Genomic DNA, 16,200 nt, shown 5'->3' with positions numbered 1-16,200 from the left:
ACTTGATGATGGCTCAGAACGAAGCATCATTTTACCACAAGCTGTTCGACGCTTAAAACTCACCCCAGAGCCCGAGACGCTTACCCTGCGGACTGTCCACCAAGAGCAAGAGGTAGTGCAGCTTCGTGGCGCCTCAGTCTCCTTCCAAGTGTCTTCCCCCTACAAACCTGGGGAGAAGTATCATATACAAAAGGCATTCACCGCCGATGCCCTTGGTCTCTCAGAACATTCCTATCCGGTGAGGATTCTCCAACACCAGATACGCCTGTTGCCAGCAGACAAACCAGTGCTGCGCTTCCTCTGGCGGGACATGAAGAGGAATGAAGAGCCGAAGATCTATGAATGGCAAGTGCTACCATTTGGCACTACATGCAGTCCTTGCTGCGCCATCTATGCACTGCAGCAGCACGTCCGGGACACTTGTAGGTCCAATCATGACCTCGTCCATTGTGTAGAGCAGTCGTTCTATGTGGATAACTGTCTCCGCAGCACCCACTCCCAAGAGGAGGCTAAGGCCCTAGTCGACAGTCTGCGCCAGCTGCTTCACACCGGGGGCTTTGAGATACATCAATGGGCCAGCAACATCCCTGCTGTCATTGAACATCTTCCATCCAATGTCAGATCTGAGAGTAGTGATCTATGGCTCTCTCAGTCTAGCACGGACCTTTGGGAGCCAACTCTGGGATTGACATGGGATTGCCTTCGTGACTCCTTCAAATACAGACATCGACTGGGGGAGAGAACTGAACCCATACTGAGGAACGTCTACAAAAAACTTGCGTGTCAGTATGATCCGCTAGGTTATATAGTACCGTTCACCACACGGGCCAAGATTCTGGTACAGGATCTTTGGAAGGACCAGCTCGGCTGGGACGACCCGATCCAGCCACCTAGCCTTCGTGACAGATGGCTTGCCTGGGAAAAGGAGATTCCTGATCTTATCCAAATGGAAATCCCCAGATGTTATGCACCAGCGTCTGCTGATTCATCTGCCTCGAGCAGAGATCTCCACATCTTTTGCGACGCTTCCGAGAGAGCGTATGGGTCTGTCGCTTACCTACGGACAGAAACTGCTCAGAAGGAAGTCTATGTTGCCTTTGTAATGGCTAGATCCCGAGTGGCCCCAAAGAAACAGTTGTCCATGCCACGGTTGGAGCTAAGTGCCGCTCTCACTGGTGCACAACCAGCTGGTCTCCTTCAAGCTGAGCTCACGCTGCCCATTCGGAAGGTTGTTCTCTGGTCGGACTCTACTACCGTCCTCCACTGGATCAAGTCAGAATCTTGCAGCTATAAAGTTTTTGTGGGCACGCGGGTGGCAGAGATCCAGAGTCTTACAGATGGGAGTACCTGGAGATATGTGGATAGCGCGAATAACCCTGCCGATGACATTACCCGGGGCAAGACCTTAAAGGAGCTGTCACGACCACACCGGTGGCACCAAGGCCCTGAGTTTTTACGTCAATCCGAGGAACATTGGCCGACCAGCCCACCAGTATATCCAGAGCCAGAGGATGGTGAGCTGAAGAAATCATATTTCTGTGGACAGGTTAGGGTTAACTCCTGCCCTCCACTTCCTGAAATCAGCATGTTCTCTACCTGGAAGGATCTCATGAAGACAACAGCGCGGTCCCTACATGGGGCGGCTGACCCAAATTCAAGCTCGCACAGTGAAGCAGATGATTACATCAAAGCCGAGAAACTCCTCCTGATGAAGGCCCAGTCAGAGTCATTCCCAGATGAGGCCAATGCACTCAGGTCTGGCAGACCATTGCCAACCAACAGCCGTTTGAACTCCTTATCACCCGAATATGATAAGGATATGGAACTCATCAGAGTTGGTGGAAGGTTACGAAGAGTTGAGCAGCTGGAGCTAGACACGATCCACCCGATCATACTGGACCCAAAACATCCTCTGACTAAGCTCATCATCCAAGATTTTGATGAGACCCTCCTTCATCCTGGACCAGAAAGAGTGTTGGCTGAACTACGTCGCCGGTTCTGGATCCTCCGGGGGAGGGAAGCAGTCAGACGGTATCAGAGGGACTGCAGGCAGTGTCAGGCTTGGCGTGCCAATCCATCCATCCCAAAGATGGCAGATCTGCCACCAGCTCGTCTGCGTCTGTATAAACCACCCTTTTACTCGACTGGAGTCGATTGTTTTGGACCCTTTACCGTGAAAATTGGACGTCGAACAGAGAAGCGTTGGGGCATAGTCTTCAAATGCATGACGACCCGCTGTGTGCATCTAGACCTCCTCGAGAGCCTTGACACTGACTCCTTTCTCTTGTCGTTAAGGCGCTTTATTGCCAGAAGAGGCAAACCCTTTGAGCTCCTGTGTGACAATGGGACAAATTTTGTCGGTGGAGCCCGAGAGCTCCATGAGGCCTTTGAGACCATGGCGCCTCAGTTGAGGGAGCGTTTGGCAGAGCAGCAGATTGCTTTCCGTTTCAACCCTCCCAGTGCTCCTCACTTCGGTGGTGCCTGGGAGAGAGAGGTCAGGTCCGTAAAAACCGCTCTTAAGGTCGTACTCAAGGAGCAGACGGTCCCTGAAACTGTGCTTCGTACGGTCTTTGTGGAAGTGGAAGGCATCGTAAATGCTAAGCCTCTCGGCTACGTCTCATCAGACATAGCAGATCCAGACCCCATCACACCTAACATCCTGCTGATGGGACGCTATGATGCATCACTCCCTCAAGTGGTTTACGATCCCAGTAACCTTATTGGGAGTCGGAGATGGAGACATAGTCAAGTTCTTGTCGACCATTTCTGGTCCCGATTCATCCGTCACTACCTGCCTAACTTGCAAGAGAGACAGAAGTGGCAGAAGGATTCGGAGTGCCTCAAACCGGACCAAGTGGTGCTCATAGTTGATCCTCAGCTCCCAAGAGCTTTATGGCCTGTTGGTAAGGTAGCGACTACTTACCCTGGAGCTGATGGACGCATCCGGACTGCTGCCGTTAAGGTCGAAGATCGAACGTATATTCGACCGGTAGCCCGCTTGGTCTCACTCCCTATGCTTGAAGATGATAAGGATCCACGTACCTGAGTGGCTTTCTACCTTGGATTCGACTGTCTGTGCAGACAGTTGGGGGCGGCTGTATTAGAAAGCCCACTGTTTACACATTATTTGCTTGGTTGAAGTGTAGTGGTTTGTTTATAGATAGTGTTTGCGCTGCGGAAATTGATATGTCCTACGTCATTGAACTCACCATATCTATGCTGACGCTCCTTGAATGCACCACTCTGTGCCGTGTGCTGCTAGTCTGCCTTGTAGCTGCTGATAGCCAGCATTGCTCCTTGTGTCCTCTCATCAGCATTTCGTGGGTTTTGGTTTATTGCTGTGTGTGAATGCCGGAAGGTGGGTTCTGTTTACATGATGTTCCGTATGTCAGATGCTATTGTGTGTATTTGTTCCCTCGTGACTATGCTAATGTTATCTTATGCTAATGCGCTAAGACGCTATGTAAGCTACTAAGCTAGTTAATGCTAATTATAAATCTTGTGTAATTATTGAAGTTGTTATAGATGTGAGTGTTGAATACAGTTCCTTGTGCTATCTCTGTGCTAGAATAATGTCTGGGCATGTTGAATGTTTTATGTGTGCTGTACTGATAGTTGCTTTATGTATCGTTACTACAGACCACAGCTGAATAAATCTCCTAAACTTGGAAGCTGCCTCCGTGTTCTTTAACCGGAACACACCCACCATACCTTGCCGCTCTAAATCAAATCAGCTAAACTCCCGGAGACAACATTCTCTCCATTTTAGCAAGAATACACTTGTGTGTATATATATATATATATATATATATATATATATATATATATATATATATATATATATATATATATATATAAATATGAGTGTTTGTGTATTAATACAAAAACAATAGACATATGAATTCGATTGTGTAATTTAAGTGATCTAGGTAGCTCTGTTTTGGAAGTTCAGTTAACGCTAGAAATGTGTTTTGGAGTTTGTACGTGTTTCGTCTCTAGGGGCCCCCATAAATTTTTATATATAAACATACATAAAGAGAACCACGTTTTTTTACATTACTAATTCCTTTTGTGCAGAATTTTATATTGTTGTTGATAATTAATTAATTAAAGCAACAAATCAACCTGAAGATCCGGTTGGGAGCCAAAAGAGCCAGCTCTTTTTAGTGATCCGAGCCGAAAGAGCCGGTTCTCTAAAAAGAGCCGGAAATCCCATCACTACTATCAACAGGTCCAATCTAGTGAAACAGACAAATTGATTTCAGATTAGCAGCTATGTGAATATCAGAAAGTAATCTAATTAACAAGCTGTTTTGCCAAAACTCCACGTTCATTTTTTCATTAATATTTTGAATTCGCCTTGTAGATATTGACAGTTAACCCTGTCACACGCTCCTCAAGCCTTTTAATTCATCTGCCTTTTTAAAAATTATTAATATTGTAATATTGTTATTATTATTTTAGAGCGAGGCTGTCCCCTAGGGACAGCCACTAAAAACATATCCTTTATATTTTATGATGCTAGATGTTATGCTGAATAGCATTTCAAATGAGCTCTATCATAAACACATTAATCCCTATAACAGTGATGCAGAATGATTATCTTTACTTTTGATATTTCTTTTGCACAATTTTCCATTAGCATAGTTTTATGTGTGGTGAGTTGTGTTTTATTGCTTCTTCTTATTGCTTCAAAGGGAATGGTTAAAAAAATTCCACACCACTTATAGCAAATCAGGCAAAACAATGGTATGAGTCTGGAGAATTTTTCTGTCATAAGAACTGCACAGTCATGAAGACATCTAAAATTTGATTTTTGTCACACTGGTTCAATAGCATCTACATTGTTGTATATTATACATATTACTTGAAGGTTACTACTGGAGGTAATTTAATTAATTTAGTAATTATGGCAGATAGCTGAATAATTGTAGGAAGTTCAAATTTGGATAGAGAAGATGACAGTTGAGTAGGAGAAAAAAATGCAGATAGAACAACTGACCATATCACAAGAAGAGGGCAATTGTTGATGAAAATTCACAATCTTGGTATAAAAAAAGTCCATAAATTTGTTACAGGCTGCAGCAGAGTGTGTATGTGTGGCTAAGGTATCTGGAGGTTTAACAATATTGTGTAATGTAGAAAACAAAGTGCAACTGTTTCCTTCAATTTTCTTCGATTCAATAATCGAAGTGTAGTAAGCATGACAGCATGACAAATAGCGTCTTTATAATGTTGTGTATGACTGAGAAACATGTCCTTTTGAATAGTAAGTCCCGTTTTCCTGAAGAGACGTTCCAGGCAGCCAAGGTATCTAAGAGGTTGATAAGTCCTTTGTTATAATGAGGTACCAGGTTGTGGTGGGGCGTGGTCTGCGGTGCAGTGCGGACGCACCTGCACGGCATCTGCAATCACGCCTGCCGTGCTAAAACACGGGGACTCGGGTTGGTGTGGGGTTGTGGTGGTGTGATGCAAATGTTAAATAAAGATGGCTCAAACATCCATATATTAGTGGTAAATGGTAAACGGACTGGTTCTTATATAGTGCTTTTCTACTCTTCTGAGCACTCAAAGCGCTTTGCACAACTTGTGCATTCACCCATTCACACCCATTCACACAAGCACATTGTTCTAAGTGCTTTCTAAGAAGCATTCACACACATTCATACTCCGATGGATGCATCGGAGAGCAATTTGGGGTTAATATCTTACCCAAGGATATTTGGCATGCAGACTAGGGGAAGCCAGGAATCGAACTACCAACCTTCCGATCAGTGGATGACCTGCGCTACCGCCTGAGCTACAGCCACCCCCTATTAGTGTTAACTTATCAACTATTGGGGCAATGCCACGTAATGTGTCCAAAGGGATAGCTCAGTAGGTAGAGTGGTGGCCCCATGATCGGAAGGTCGGGGGTTCGACTCCACTGAACGGCTACCCTGAGGTACCCCTGAGCAAGGTACCGTCCCTACACACTGCTCCCCGGGCGCTGCACTGGTGGCTGCCCACTGCTTCACTGGGTGAATGGGTTAAATGCAGAGGAACTATTTCCCTATGGGGACACTTTACACTTTACACTTTAAATACACTAGTCCAGATAAAGAGCCATCAGATTTGGCTGCATCAGGTCACAAAGTTCTCTTAGGTTCTGGGGTCTTATTTGACACCCTAGGAAAACGTTCAAGTCTCTCAAGGAGTGACTTCTAAATTGCCTCTGGAATGCTATAACGTTCTGTAGCCGTGTCCAAACTTGCCGTTGGCCCTCTGCTGAATTGTTGAGCTGGATAGAGTGTATACGTTTGGCGTTTTTGGACAACTCTTCTCCTAGCCACTGGGTGAGCACATCTAACTTTTCTCTAGGCTTTAAACTTAACCCTTCAATAGCATTACAAAAGAAAGCTCTCCATGCCCAGTAGTTCTCTGCTCTGTCTGTAAACTTTGTTAGACCATCTGCAACTAAGTTGCTTTTTGCCAGAAATTTAGCAAGATTATCAAAGACACTGTTCCAATTGTTGTATGTTTCTAATTGTAAAAAATGTTTGCACATGTCAGCTCACACATGATATTTTGTGTCTTGTTTACAGTTTAACGATTCATTCTTTCATTAAATCCATACCATGCATCAAATGGAATAAATCTTGCAGAAAGGAACAACGGTGTGTTTTTTTTCTTTGCAAGATGATGGTTATTTACCTGCCTAGTTAAATGTGAGGGATTAAATGTGTGTAGATTTGAAAATGGTAATTGCACATGTACCTACACAAGGGTTGTTTTACTCAATGTGGTCCTCCGATTGAACTTATGGAGAGAACGTGATCTGACCTTGAACCAACCAAACTTACTATAGAGCTTCAAAATACACAAACTGTAGCATTGAGCTGTAGAACAATAGCCATAGCCATAGAACAATGATAGAAGCTTGTAGATGAAGACTAGGGGAAGGGCAATATGGACGATAGATGACCTCCGCAGAGCCACATATTTCCAACAAATCTTAAATTCATAAAATTATATAGAGAAATACAACGCTTATGGAGCATATCTTGAAGGGTCATTTTTGTCTGGCTATGCTTTTGTATGCATTATGGCCCCTCATTCAAATAAATGTCACATCACTTGAAATATAACATCACATTTCTTGAAGATACTGCATCCAAGATTACCCACTCCCAGATTACCTTTTTCATGTGGAGGCAGCTTTGTTTTTTATGTATTAAATAGCAGTCCTTTATTATCTTTTATCCTTTTTTGTAAATATCTCATCTTATCTTTTTATCTTTATATTTTAATCTACTCTGATTATTTCATAAAAAGAAAAAAGAACTGGGGATAGAAGATTCAAAGTGAGGAAATACAAACCCCACGGAGCTACAACTGAGTGCTGTTGATCGGCAGAGGTATCAGCCAATTATGGATGAGCAGAGGCTGCTGTCCTCCCCCCCCCTCTTCACCCAGTCTTGTAGAGTAGTGATCCTTGTATGCGCTGTAGTATGAGGAAGAGGGGGAGAGCGATCATTGCTTGAAGAACCAGCCTCTCTCTTTCTCTCTCTCTCACTGCCTCCCTACATGAGGGCGCCAACTAGTATTTGCAGTGAATCTTCAGTACAACCTGCAAATGGGGATGAAAAGCTATTCTGACTGACAGTCAAAGAAAAGGCAGAGGGGAAAAAAAGCAAAGTGGGCAGCTTTCTGAAAGCTTTGTTGTCGGAAGATACAAAAAGAGTGTCTACATAAGAACCAAAGAGATCAGAATCAGCGCTGTTTGGGAAGCATGTATAATTCGGTATGCTTCATCATCCTGTCATGGGTGTTTGCTGCGCTTGTGTTCCCAGGTAAGGCACCTTCTTTTTCTCCAGTTTTCCGTATGTCTTTACATGCTGCTGTTTTTTATGTGGCTTTCCTATTCCTGTCAACACACAGGTGTCCACTGTTCAGTCATAGCCCCTTTCTCTCTTGCTTCCTTACTCATCTTTGTCAATAAATTCTGTCAGTAAAACTTTTTGTAAGGTTTTTTTATGTGGAAGTCTAAAGATCAGAAATTTAGAAAAAAAATTCCTGCATTCCTTCAAGAATACTCATGCACAAAGAGCGAAAAAGTTCCCTCCACCACAGACACTTATGATTCTTTACACGTATAAGACTGAGTTGAACAGAGAATTTTTTTTACACTCACCAATAAAATTACATTTTTTGTGTTTGTTTTTTATATTTGTTCAGCTGAAATAATTAGTACATCCAAAGAATGTATGCAGACGTCAATATTTTTAATGTTTGGAGATGTTTGGAGTGGATCTGCAGTATTATTAGACTGCAGAAGTTGTTGTTGTCTTAGAGTGTCTTAAATAGCTGCAGGGGTATTAGGCAAACATGTAGTTTTTTAGTGCGTTGACACATGACACTTTCCTGTCAGCGAACCCTGGACATGGTCCCACTGACTGAACTTCCTTGTGATGTCAGGAAACGTGATGTAGTAAAATTATGTTAAATCAGCCTGACATCTCAAAATGCAAATATGCTCCCAAAGCACCTGTAGTGAGAGAAATGTTTTTCCCCCCTCAAAGGGATTATGTGAACTGGATTATGCGAGGTATTTGACAGGGGAAATATGTGATATATGACTAAGTGCATTTGCATTTTATTAAGAAAAAAAATCATTTTAGGTTCTACAACATTTTAAAGAAACCTCTCTCTGGCACACCAGAATAATCAGAATGCATTTCTTTAAATAGAAGAATCACATTACAGTTATTCATCAAGTATTACTGTCACTGGCTTTACATTAGCTTTTAAAAAAGATTAAAAAAATTTTTTTTAAACCATAGCTGAATGAAATCTGTATCTCTGTTTGTCCAGCCTCTTTGCATCCTTGTTTCCGATGCTGCCTCCCCAGCACACTGCAGAATAAAAAAGCAGATTTGCCACCACAGACCATAGAACATATGCAGCAATTTACTGCAGATGTCAAGAGATCTTAAATGGTAGATGCAAATAGCATGAGAAAAGGTTTATGTCAGAATGTTAGTTGAGATAAAAGGGCAGAGATTTCTTTCACTGTGATATGTTTTAATCAATATCTATTTTTAGATTTCATCTGACAGGCACTGCTCGCCTCACTTGCCCTGATGTTAATTGGATTATTGTGTATGTGGAAATAATGTAATACATAAACAAACAAGCAACAACAAAAACAACAACAAAAAGTGTGTGTGTGTGTGTGTGTGTGTGTGTGTGTGTGTGTGTGTGTGTGTGTGTGTTAAAAAAATACAAATATAAATATAAAAAAAATACATCATTGCTGATATGATATAGCTTTACTGGATAGTGCATAAAAAACAACAACAACAAAAAACTCATCCCACAAACGCCCCCCACCATACTTCTTTCCCCACTTTATTCATCCAGAGCTGGGTTTTGCTGAATATACATGTCTTTTTAAAGTATTGCCCTGGTTCAATTTCATATGTATTCTCTACATACCCGTATCAGAATCAGCTATTTGACTGTCAGTATTGATAGAGACAGCTATGTTGAATTTGAAAAGTGTTGCGTTGTTGTGTTTTGGTCAGAAAATTGTTTACAGAATTTATGGTATGTGTGTGTGTGTGTCACTGTGACTGTGTGAGAGAGGATAGTGTTACATTATTAATATGCCTTGCTGAAAAACTCATTCTGTTGCTGGCTTTGTTTACTTTTTTTTTTTTTTTTGGCTGAAACTATCTGGAACGTCACTCTTTGAACCTGTGATGACTATCTTTGCATTTAGATTGAGTGAAAAACTGCAAATTCTGTCTCGAATTCACCAAAGATCTAAAACCGTTTCTCAAACTCACACAGCAATCCTGAAATCTCTTCTTTATACTATTTCATGTCATCATTAATCCCTTTTACACATACCTTTCTTAGGCAAGGGAAATGTGCAGGGTCACCACTTGACAGCTGTGTCTCCCACAAAGTCAGTGTGGCGGGGCGCCACTGCAGGGTAGGTGAACGCACCTGCCGGGCATCCACAATCACGTCTCCCCGGGACAAAAGACTAAATGGGGTTCTATCATGTTGTTGTTGTTGTTTTTGGTGTATGGCTGGCAGCTGGAATGCTGCAGCTGAGTTGTGTGAACAAGCAACCAGGCTGCAAAGCATGAACGTGCACCCGGGTCTACTGTGGGTTTGTTACAGTCACCTTCAGTTTGAATGTCATGTATGCTCTCATAAACTGTGTGACAACTTTTTTGCGGCCTTGGAACATTTTCTTCAGAATATTCAAGTGCTCTGTAATATCCATCAGAAATGCAAGATCCTGCAGCCATTCCTGACGCTGTAATTCCATCACTTGATTTCCTTTTTTTCTCCATGAATTGTCCGATTTCCTCCGACTTTTATGAACTTTTACTTTCAAAATTTATCCAGCAGACTGGCCCACGGGCTGTATGTTTGGACACCTCTGCCACAGACCGACCAGAATGTCCTAAAAAATGTCACAAGAAGCAGCTTGATCAACTAATTTTTAATTTAATATAGCTCTATTAAGAAACACGTTTGCTTTTAACTCAATGTGATTAACTGTGTAGATCAGTGACCCAGCATTTTGAGTGGTTTTTGTATTTTAATTCCTATTTTGCTGTAGTAGAGAAATGTTAAGTTCTAGTGTTTACTGTTAGCATGTCTTAGTTATGTTTTAGGTTATCCCATCATGCGTGTTTGCTTGTTTATGCGTCATTCCCTGTTTCCTGTGTAGGTCTGTCTTGTCCTCTGTGTATGTCTCTTAAATTATGCTCGTGTCTCCCTCTGTCTCGTCTCCCTTGTGATTTACATAATCTTCCACGTCTACCCTGCTTCATGTACTTTCTCCCCAGCCCGTCATGTGTCTCCTCCCGTTGTCTTCCAAGTCCATCTAGTTTCCCTGAGTGTTCTTTCTTCCCGTTCCCTGTGTCATGTTGTGTGAATTAGTCTGTCTTGGTATTTCCTGTTATACTTTGACAGTGTCCCGTCCTCTGTTCAGTCTGTGTAGTTTTGCTTCCTCTGTGTTGTCAGGTCAACTCATTCCACCTTTGTCCGGCGTGTGTGTCCACTCTCCCTAATTACTCTTGCTTATATTGTTTCTGTTTTCTGCTGTCCTTTGTCAGGTGTTGTATTATCCCAGTGTCTCCCGCGTAATGGTCTACTTCCCTCGTCTTGGTTTCCTTGCATTTTGTGTTTGTTTTGCTTTAGTTTTCCCAATTTAGTCAATTAGTCTAGTCTTGGTTTCACATTTTGAATGTTATTGCGCGTCTCCCTCTTCTAAGTCCCTGTTAGTAAATTAATTAACTGATCACCATATATTGATTTTATGTCTTACAAAAACGTGGTTACAGCAGGATGACTATGTTAGTTTCAATGAATCAACACCCAAAAGATTGAAAACCTCAACACAAATTTAATATATTATTAGACTCAATTGGCTTCTCTCAAAATGTAAAAGAATTAACTCCTAAAGCTGTTTTTGTGGTTTAAATTACATATAATAGACTCTAATTTGTTCTTGATAATGGCTAGCCCCCTTCACACAGTAAGGTTAATTATGGAGTTCCACAGGGTTCATAGCAAGGACCAAGTCTGTCTAGACTATACATGCTTCCCTTAAGGATATGTCATTTATCATGCATATTAAACAAATATGTGGGACTGCTTTCTTCCATTTTGCAATATCTCTAAGATTAGAAACATCTGCCTCGGAGTGAGGCTGAAAAATTAGTTTAAGCATTTATTACTTCTTGGATGGACTACTATAATTTATTATGTCCTAAAACTTTATTTGACCCTAACCCTACTGACAGGGACAACAAAGAGAGATTTTGGAGACAGACACCCGCTCAACCTTTAAGATTAAGCTTAAAGCTTTCCTTTTTTACAAAGCACATAGCTTGGGCTGGATCCGGTGACCCTGAAGCCTCCCTCAGTTACACTGCAATAGTCCTGTCTTCCCCCCTCACCCCAAACAGTCATTGCAAGAACGTTTTCTTTAGTCAACATTAGTTTTCTATGTTACAACTGCACATTTTTAATTGTTAAATTAACATGATTCTTACACGGATTTTTTGTTTTTCATTTATGTCAAGGCTTTTTATATTGAATTAATGAGATAATTAGAAGTATTTATGTTTACATATCAATTTCTTTTTAGTTTATTAAGTTGCCTTATGATGAACCAATATAATTGTTGCCTTTAAATAAATATATTATATATTATATTATTATATCAGAACCACTGTTTGCATTACATGTTTAGGTTGTAGTTTGACATTAATTATAATTAGTTCAATTAGTACTGTTGATTATATAAAAAATATTAATTACAAGCGCCTTTGAAACAGTACTTTGTTAACCAAGTATCTGTATTTTGTGAGTGTTGCAGATTTACAAATGTGAACACAGAACATGTGGCTAGTTCTCTGAGAGACTCTCTCTCCATTCCGTTACGTATTGCATATGTACGCAGTGTTGCCAACTTAGCGACTTTGTCGCTATATTTAGCGAGTTTTCAGACCCCTTTTTTTAGAAAAAAAGTCGCTAAAAAATGACGTGAAAGTGCGTATCGCTTTTACTCTCAACAAGCAGCGGGTGCTGTAACGCAGTCAGTTCTTCTTTTACTCTTATGCTATTTTGTGGATCACAAGGTTTAAAACTACTTATAAACACACACACACAAAGTAACTCCACCAGAGTGCCTATTTCGGGTCACTTTTGCCAGTCCAAGCCCGGGTAAAGGAGCAGGGTTGGAATTGTGACATTAAAAAAACAATAATTGCTAAAAGAAATTTAATTTGTAGTTCTAAATAAACTCTAAATGCATTTAGGACGTTTTTTACTCACTTTATGTCTCTTCCACGATGTTATTTCTCTCTCCAACAACATAGGTTACAATTAGATTAGCATGACCAATTATGCAAATTAGGCGATGACGTCATTTGGCGACTTCTAGCGACTTTTAGGATAGCGATTTTCCTTACTGAGGAGTTGGCAACACTGTATGTACGGGGAATGTATATCCAGTAAAGGTCGATCAATGACCATGTTGTCACATCAAAAATGGCCCCTTGACAATGCCAAACGGGGTGGAGTGGGCACGCACTCCAGAGGGAAGGGGAGCCCTGTAGAGGGATTAACTTGCTGAATGGCCTTTAAAACCCAGTGGGACAACCAAGACCAAGACAGGGGTCTTCCCTGGATACCAGAGGACAATAAACAGCTGGTCTTTCCTCCTAATCAGCCTGATGTATGCCGCCAAGGCACAACTGGGGCACAGGGGTGCCTGCCACTGAGCCACCTACCAGTCCAAGCCCTTAAGGGAAGCCGATCGTAGCTCAACTGACTGGGATAGGTGGAACTGGGACAGGGCTTTTGGCAGAGGAGCTGCGTTGGGCCGGAAGACCATCCCTTTCCTGTCTGTCAAAAATCCCTGTGGATTGCAGAATGCAGAAACTACAGGATATCATGCACTGTAGCCTTATGGGTTCCAACCCCTGGACCGCGCACCAGGAAGTAAACAGTCCCCAGCCCCATTGAATGGTGGGCGAGACTCGTGCATTGTACAGGCGACTGGGGCAGGCAGCCCTAATGCGTGGAGCTTCTCCCTCTCAGGGATAAGGCCATCAGCTGGAGCTCTGCAGGGAAGGGGTGGAACAGTGACTCACTCAGAGATAGACAGTAACGTGTTACTGTAAACCCTTTACTTTTTTCAAGTAACGAGTAATGTAAGGGATTACTATAGCAAAAAAAGTAGATTACTATTGCTTTCCCATAAGCAAGCTGCGTTACTGCGTTAATAAAATGTCGTGATTTTGTTTGTGAGAGTGTCTCATGACAATGACATAAGAATGTGCAATTTCGTGGCAGCAACAAACGTGTGTAGATCAACAATGGCTAATAATAACAATAATATGTAGTGTGGGAGAGAGTACGACTATCAGGGTCTGGGAAACACAAAGCCTTCACACTCGCGCCACTCCTCGTCCACACAAACTCCACATCAAGCATCTCCTCTAACGCTCAGGAGTCCAGGGTCACGGTACAAGATAGTTGCAAGAAACCTATTCAAAGAAACGAGGGTTACAATGAGAAACGACTGAATTCTGCAGAGCCGGGCAATACTAACTGGAGTTGCTCAATATTCCAGCGACGAGTTGCTCAGCGCCCCTGCCTTAAGAAGAGCCAGCAAAAAAATGCAGAATTGCAGGTGATCAGCTGCAGGTGCTGGGGCCAAGGGTGGGAGCTCAATCTGAGCCAGGCAGAGAGACAGGAGAGAAGGAGAGCAAATCGAGCTGGAGAAGGGAGAGAAAAGACAGAGCAAAAACAAAAACATTTGTGGCCACACTGGGCCAGGCACAAGGACCATAACAGTTTTAGTCTGTAAAAAGTGACAAAAACATTAGTGTCTGCTGTACACTCTACGTGGGAAGAAAACTTCTTTCTACAGCAAAAAATGAAACTTCAAATCTGAGCAGGCTGAAAGGTTTATTGCTTTATTACGTATCCAAGGAGGTCCCTCTGTCCAAAAGCAGCGGGATGGCTGAAAATCAGGGCATGTGGGGCCAGAGGGGCCACCAGGCCTCCGTCTGTGTGTTTACTCCCTGGAGGCAAAGAGACCGTCCTCGCCCTCTGGAAGTAGGGCCAGATCTTGTCGACCACTTGCTACCCTGAGCTCAGAGCCATTTCCGTGCCAGGGCCCTCAACATCTCATGTTGAGAGGGGCTTAACGGAAGCGGAGCAAGGTCATCCCTGTCCCACTGCCACATGCCTGTCCTGTAAAAGAGAGGCAAGGGCCTGGGCAGCACCGCAACCGTGCTGTCCATCCCGATGATAACATGGATCCCCTGAAGTCAACGCAGAAGCTGGTCCATGAGGTCCATAGGGTCTTGTGGACTGGGTTCTGGGCATTCCGCTAGATCAATTTGTTGGAACTGCAGGCATCCTACCCTACTGGGGAGGTGTTTGTGGAAATTAACTAGTTACTGGACTTATTCAACAGGTCCTGTTCCAGATTGGACAGGTCCCTCCACCAACTGAGAGCCCAGTGGAGCCCTCGGAAGACCACCACTGTAGCCTGTGAGGAACAGACCCAGGTTCAGTAGAGGATGTTGAATTGTTTTATGTGCAGGAGCACCAGTGGTACCACCTGCATCGTGTTGGCCATGCAGCTCATGAGGTGTAGGCACAATCCCCAGCTGACCCGAGAGCGGAGTCGAAACTGGTCTAGTCATGGCCTGAGAACCTGTCGTCATTCTGCAGTGAGGGACACAGAGGCCGTAATGGAGTCCAGGGACTTGCCCAGAAAGGTCATGACTTGCGAAGGATGCAGCTTGCACTTCCTGGGATTTGTGCGCAGGCCTAGAGCCGGATCATGAGATACTAGCAGTGATCAGGGGTTTAAAATCCAGGGGTCTGCCAAGATAGGCTCTCCACCACATGGGTTAGTCTTCAGCAGATTAGTCTAAACTAAATCCAAAATCCAAAACTTTTACCCTACGTGTGTGAATTTCTCATATTGGGATTTGCTTCCACAAGAAATCATATTCCTCACCTTGGGTCAGTAGCGGTTTTAGATACGGGCGACACGGGCGGTTGCCCGGGGCGGCATCGTGGTGGGGGGCGGCATCATGGGTATTGGCAAAAAATAAATTAAAAAAAGATTGTACTCATGTTGCCCCGACGTCAGCCAGTGCATATTGGGAATGGCATAGGCACCGATCGGTTTTCTATTGCCCATTTAGTGGAAGTAGGGGCACCCTTCATTTGCGAAGTGCGCCTGCTGCTTGCGGTGCAGAGAGGAGGGGGCGAGGCGGCGGGGGGATTCTCTGACCGGCCGGAGCAGCATCTGATAACCAAAATAAAACAAAATAAAAACAAACCAACAAACACGAAAACACCAGACATAATACAGACTTATAATTTGCACCGATGTTTTTTTGAAATTCTATACACGAAAAGTGAGCGTGAGAGCCCTCGGTGCGCCTGCTTGCTGCTGAAGTCAAAGTAAACTTTATTGTCATCTCCGCTACAGTCCAGTATATAGAGAGACGAGACGACGATTCTCCAGTTACAGCAGTGCAAGTAAACAAACAATATATATATGAAGAGTAAGAAAATAAATATACACTTTAGGACTCGGGGTAAAGGGATCAATAACAATTTAAAATTTACAGTTTGATGATTTAAAGTCTCACACAC

The 16,200-nt window shown here is 43.0% G+C and overlaps 2 protein-coding genes across 2 annotated transcripts in view; both read left to right on the top strand.

Annotated features, from left to right (window-relative positions):
• The first annotated feature begins 259 nt into the window (after positions 1-259).
• Positions 260-3,762, top strand: LOC309715793 (uncharacterized protein). The gene is made up of 2 exons (XM_082549206.1): positions 260-3,358; positions 3,640-3,762. The coding sequence occupies exon 1, from the start codon at positions 311-313 to the stop codon at positions 3,044-3,046; it is 2,736 nt and encodes a 911-aa protein (XP_082405332.1). The 5' UTR covers positions 260-310; the 3' UTR covers positions 3,047-3,358; positions 3,640-3,762.
• Positions 3,763-7,527: 3,765 nt separating this feature from the next.
• opcml (opioid binding protein/cell adhesion molecule-like) overlaps positions 7,528-16,200 on the top strand; it is a 436,379-nt gene continuing 427,706 nt past the window's right edge. Inside the window, exon 1 of the mRNA XM_082549247.1 lies at positions 7,528-7,832. Coding sequence (XP_082405373.1) covers positions 7,772-7,832 — 61 coding nt within the window. The 5' untranslated portion in view covers positions 7,528-7,771. The remainder of the gene's footprint in view (positions 7,833-16,200) is intronic.

Source organism: Aulonocara stuartgranti, assembly GCF_965226115.1.
Source record: "Aulonocara stuartgranti genome assembly, chromosome: 10".
Taxonomy (NCBI): domain Eukaryota; kingdom Metazoa; phylum Chordata; class Actinopteri; order Cichliformes; family Cichlidae; genus Aulonocara; species Aulonocara stuartgranti.
This window is presented reverse-complemented; position numbering and strand designations above follow the sequence as displayed.

What these genes read in the sequence shown, in the direction of transcription:
- LOC309715793 (XM_082549206.1), top strand. Translation starts at nt 311, where the DNA reads ATGAAGAGGAATGAAGAGCCGAAGATCTATGAATGGCAAGTGCTACCA.